Consider the following 6044-nt stretch of genomic DNA (forward strand, 5'->3'; position numbering starts at 1 on the left):
GTTGAGATATCAATTTCATTTTGTTCAGCAATTCAAAAATATATGTAAAACATTGAATTTTGTATATTACTTTGTGTATGTAAAAATTAATAATGACAAAAAGAAAGGCACACATTAGATAGGTAGAGGCATATAATAAAATGGTCATTATAACCGTAGTAAATTTGGGATGTTGTATACGGTTGCCGTGGATTTTGCCTTGCCGGATCGCACTCGGCGCCTCGTGAGATCCGACACGTCGTCATTAGGTTCAGTGCTCCTTTTTTCATTTCTGATAGTTAAAGAAATATTTATATAAAATTAAGAGGTATAAAGAAACATTTATATAAAATTTAGAGGTATGATACCTTGGACATTGCATAAGAGTTGGTACATTATCAAACGGAACTTGGTACGAAGATGGCTGGATTGTTCTGTTACAAGGCAATGTGTAACGAATCTACGTATAAAATATTCACAGGTACATGTGTTCACGCGAGGAAAAGAGTTTAAGAGATAATTTGTGTCGTAAACATGACACCGTAGATATACGTTTTATGCGTAGAAACATTCTTATTTATTAATAAAACGTAACGGGTTGCCTCTACAAGTAAATGCGCAGAATTGCATGGTCTGAATTTATCAAAATGTAAATGTTCTTAATTTTGACACAACGAGCGCTGATTGTATATCATTAATCGCCATGGTAGTATCGCCAGTGGCGTAGCTAGAGAAAAATAATGTGTACGCAAAAGGGTATGAGCACCGAAGGTGCGAACGATCTAGGGAGGTCCGGGGGCATGCCCCCCCCCCCCCCCCCCGCGCCTAAAAATTTTTTGAAATGAGGATGGCCAATGGTGCATTTTAAAGTGATTTTAAACCGATTCTTATGAGTCAGATTTATGTAATATTGACTCATACATCTTAATTAAATTTCAAGTTTAGTCAAAATCAATTTGCAATTTTATTGATTTATAGTGTACAGTACTAACATATTAACGTATAGTTTTGAGGAAAGCGTTAAACCCCATTCAAGATGCAGACTCTACTCATTTTCATTGAATATGAAATCCCATTTCCTATCTTTTTTCTGGGAAAATATGTCAAGTACTTTCTTTGAACATAGTTGTTTTTCTCTGTAAATGTTCAGGAGCCCTAAACCTGAAAGCCTGTCAGTTGTCATAGTGCTCCTGAGGTAAGTCTTCACCCGACGCATGGTGCTAAATGATCGTTCAGCTGTAGCAGTTGACACTGGCATGCGAGCAAACACGTTCAGAATTGTATAAACGTTGGGATAAAGGTCCATGTTTATAGGCCTACTGTTCAGTGTTTTGGTGATGTCGGACGGGGCCACATTATTTCCAACCCAGCGTGTTCTCCATCGTCTGATCTCAAGTTTTTCTCCACGGGAAGATCATCCTGCAAAAAAGAACTTATTAGTATTATTTTTTTAAATATGTATCTGTTAAAATTCTAAAACGCATTTAAAGATGTGTACAATATGTTTGTTTGATAGTGTTTAGTTCGTGTCGACGGCATAGGTCATATAACAACGTTTCTTGCATACCAGACGGGGATTTCCGGTATTCGAACCCATGACTCTTGATGTGATTGATCTGAAATCAGTGAGAGGTAGTGTGAATACTGTGATTACAAGTCAGGGACCTTAACCACTCAACCACGGGGGCGGATGAACATATTTAACGAGGAGCATTGATCGATAGTGTTTTATTTCAGCTAATTAGGTTACCTTTATATATTCAAGTGTTTTTGTCCTCAGTAACTGACATCCCACTTGAAACAATAGCAGGGGCCCAATGACTATAAGACGCAATGTCTAAGATCAATTTTTACGAAGACTGTAGCATTGGTGGAGATCGAATTCACTAAACGAAGAGCCAAAATAACCAGATATGCAATCGTTTTTTAAATAAAAGGATGGAATGGGGACGCAAAGTGGATATGTTCACATGTTTTATTCATTTATTTGATTTGTAATGATATTGATTAAATAATACCTGATAGATATTGTAGATGCCTTCCGCTATTTCCTGTGTAAGAAGGTGAGCTTGCTTCGGGATCAAATATTGTGCTTGGAACCTAGGCTCAGCTGATGGTAACCTTATATCTAACTCCACTAGAAGATGATCCATGAATGGCAAATACATGTTGTATTTCCAATATGCCGAAGGAGCAGGTGCGTTTGGCCTATGTTGTTGGGCACCACCATGTCTAGGCATGGATTGCTGGACGCCGATAGTAGCAGCCAAGTCGACTGCACTGTCGTATAAAGCATCCCAAACGTCAGGATCATTCCTTTCATTCTGAAGCTGTTTAGTAACAACTTTTGACTCGTCTGCGGCAGCTAACAAATCACATTCCTTCTTTTGGAGCAGATTAGACAGACCAACAAGACCTGATAAAACATGTTCGGTCGTAACCAATGTCACAATAAAATCAAACTTCTCAATAGAACATTGATACGCTCTAGCCTTTGAATCTCCAAGTTCTGTGGCCAACTGTCCGAGAGTTGAGTGGGATACAGAAAATGCCGATTTGAACGTGTATAATGCTTCAGAACGTGAAGCCCATCGCGTTTCACATAATGGTTTCAGCTTCTGACGTCTTTTCATTTGTTCCTTTGCCTCAAGATCATTTTCCAATACGTCCTTAAATACTTTAAGTCGTTTTGCTGAATACTCAAACGCAAACGCTATTTCTTGCAGCGTATTCATAACATTTCTCACTAAGGGCTCTTTACATGTGTGAATAATTGACAAATTTAAGTTGTGGGCTTTACAATGAGTGTACATTGCTCCAGGAACAACTTCTCGAATTCCCGCTTGGACCCCTCTATATTTCCCCAAATATTGGCCGCTCCGTCATTTCTTGTAAATTATGAAGGAATGACTCCGTAAGCGCTTCACCTGTAGTAGACTTACACTCTGCAAATCCCAGAAATTCTTCTCTGATTCTCTGTTCGTTTTTATCGTAAAATCGCACACAAAGAGCCATTTGTTCCATAGTGGACGCGTCTGTAGCTTCGTCTGCCATGAAACCATAACATGGTGCAGCATTACATGCCTTTACAATATCGTCGACTATCAGGTCACCACATATTTGTATAATTTCATTTTGTATTTTCGGAGAAGTATATTTCGTCTTAGCATTCTTATTAGATAAGTGTTCTGTAAGCAATGAATTGTCCTTGGCTCGATACCTTAACAAAGCCGTGAAGTTACTATCATCATTTTCATGACCGCGAATTGCTAAATTTTGGCTTCCGCATAGTATGATTGTATCGATAATGCATTCAAGAATATCTCTGTTCTTAGATACAATAGCGTTATATGAACTGGACAATTTACAGACAATGCTTTTATCTGCACCTTCCATTATCTTCAGGAAATTGTCGGCTGCAATTAAAGAACTATCATGGCATGCATTAGATGAGTGCCTATTTATTAATTTACCCATGTTGCTCCCATCGGAAACAGGAGTACTTCCAAACGTCTTGTCCTTTGATGATCCACTCTGCGGCCCGAATAGCCGGCACGGTGCGCAGTACACACTATCTTTTGAAGCTGAATATCTCAGCCACGTGTTTTTAATAAACCAAGTTGAGTTTGCTTTTCTTAATGAGTTTCCGATTATCCTGAAAAAAACAAAAAAAACAACAAATAACTTGATGAAATATATATCTGGTATTCCCCCATTGAGCGCGGTTATGCTAAAGATTTAAAGGAATATATGGGGGCCACAATTTTTCATTCAATACATTTAAAAAATAACACCCAAAAAAACGTACTGCACTGGCCTTAGATTATTTTACCGATTGTTTCAAAACAATAGATAAGGCCGAATTTTTGCTTTCCAGATTTATTGATTTCAAAAAATGAAATTCATACAATATTGAAAAATGATTGAATTATTGAAATACGAAAAAAAAAATATTTAAGCAAAATCGGAGATTCGAACCCGGACCTCTTGCATGTTAAAGCGGGGTTACAACCCCTACACCACGGAACTTGATGTAAATTCCATACAATATCGTAATATTTGGTTCAATACGTGAAACCAGATGCTCTTTCCATTTATTTTTTTATATAATGAAAGTTCGTTAAAGATTAATTAATATACGTAAATATTGTGTACTGATTAATGATATACTGAATCTATTGCAATCTACAAATACGTGTTCCATCTAGTTTTAAACATTAAATAGATCTATCGAATATCGGTAAATCATAAAACATTATTTACAGAAATATAGAGCTAGAGTCTAGTTTTACCTTGAAGGGAAGTCAAACAAATGGACACAGTTCCATTTAGAAGTCAAAATGTTGTATTTCACCTCATCTGTAGAGTCTGAATTATCTGCTAATATATCCGGATACGGTGGACCATTGTTTACAGCGGATGCTGAAGCAGCCTCCATTTTGAAAAACGCGCGCGCCTCAAAGTTTTCAAGTGCGTAAAGGATAGTACTTGCAAGGGATAGTGTTTGACACTTCGAGACATTGGCATTATTTTTGGATTTATAAATGAATTAGTTTACATCTAATTCCTCTAGGTACTCTATCTAATCCTTTGGCATTATCTTCGGACAATTTACCCTACACCCCAACCCCCCTATCATTTTTATTCCATTTTTGGACTTTTTATTTTTTTCATTTTTTTAGACGATGTGTACGCAACTGCATTTTTGCGTACGGGTAGCTACGCCACTGATCGCGTCTTCGCCAGCGTGCCTCGGCTCCATTACAATTTTACTTTCTATATTTTGATTTACAATAGTCTGACTTGAGCGATGAGGCAGCCATTTTGTTCTATTTAGAATTCATATCGTAAAATTACGGGCCTGGTTTGAAATATATCCGGGCTGCACGTAAAGAGGGGCCTTTCATCTGGCTTACAGAAGGCCGATAGTTCTACCCAGGTGCCCGCCCGTGAAGGAAAAATGCACGAAAGGTCACCTGGGTTCTTTTTTCTACCATCAAAGCTGAAATTTGCCATGACCTATGATTGTCTCGGTGTGACGTTAAACCAAACAAAATAAACAAAGAAATGTAAAAGAATTGTAGAAGGCTAGATAAGACGTCTATAAACAATATCCAAAGCAACAATACGCAAATCCTCACAAATGTTTATGTTATAACACGTATTGTTATTATTTAAACAAGAGGATTGCTAAATATGAAGTAAACGGTATTCATTCTGATGTATTCAAGTTGCATGTACTCTCAGGATGCGATGCTTATTATTGTGATAAGTAGATAATTTCTGTCATATTTGCTCGTTACCTACATAATGTAGTAAATAAGAACCTATCCCTCAACCCACATTTTGTTCTTCTTTCTTGAAAGACTGTGAGACAAATGTTACATTTAATGCACAGCAAAATTAAAAGAGAACGTATTGTTTTAAGAGTAATTTCCCCATACGCTATTATACTTCCTGACAGTGTACTTTGAGAAGTAAACGACAGACGGAAAGTAAAGAGATCTACACTTTTTGTTTTTCTGTTTTCTACTTCCTTGATTATAATCTGACACACTTATTGTTAAGGAATGAGGATGCAAAGATTTTTGTTGTTGTTGTTTTTTCTACTTTCCTACGACACTTCAGTGCAATTTAGCTGCCAAACTATCTCTTATATATAACACTTGTGCAAATGCCTTTTTACCCTTTGTAAAAGTGATATAGACGAACTTTTATGGGAATAGTGCCACAGTGACTGTGGGGAAAATGCCTTTTTACCTTTTGTAGGACACAATTATGGCGCACCTAGATGCATTTTAAGAACAACCTTGCTTTAATTCGAACCAAAGAACCACTGGATCCAGCATCCTAAACTGTAACAGAACTACACAAGAAATCAACTCCTGATCTGACACTGGTGCCTCCAAAAGTAATACTGACGCCTCAAGAACTAATACTGACGCTCCGAAAACTAACACTGACATCCCCAGAATTAACACCAATTCACCAATAAGTCTGAAACTTATTCTGAAGCCCATCGAAATACTAATAACGACCTCCAAAGAACTAAAACTGACGCCCCA

General features: G+C 37.3%; 2 protein-coding genes across 2 annotated transcripts in view; both read right to left on the bottom strand.

Annotated features, from left to right (window-relative positions):
• The window catches only part of LOC128549611 (uncharacterized), a 41623-nt gene extending 38831 nt beyond the window's left edge, over positions 1-2792 (bottom strand). The window contains exons 1-3 of the mRNA XM_053526673.1: positions 1998-2792; positions 1346-1398; positions 181-271 (exon numbers count right to left, since the gene is read on the bottom strand). Of these exons, the coding sequence (XP_053382648.1) occupies positions 181-271; positions 1346-1398; positions 1998-2792 (939 nt within the window). The remainder of the gene's footprint in view (positions 1-180; positions 272-1345; positions 1399-1997) is intronic.
• Positions 2793-2832: 40 nt separating this feature from the next.
• On the bottom strand, positions 2833-4417 carry LOC128549612 (uncharacterized). Its single transcript, XM_053526682.1, has 2 exons — positions 4272-4417; positions 2833-3634 (listed from the first exon to the last, which is right to left on the bottom strand). The coding sequence occupies exons 1-2, from the start codon at positions 4415-4417 to the stop codon at positions 2833-2835; spliced, it is 948 nt and encodes a 315-aa protein (XP_053382657.1).
• Between the last annotated feature and the right edge of the window lie 1627 nt (positions 4418-6044).

Source organism: Mercenaria mercenaria, chromosome 2 (genome assembly GCF_021730395.1).
Source record: "Mercenaria mercenaria strain notata chromosome 2, MADL_Memer_1, whole genome shotgun sequence".
Lineage (NCBI taxonomy): Eukaryota > Metazoa > Mollusca > Bivalvia > Venerida > Veneridae > Mercenaria > Mercenaria mercenaria.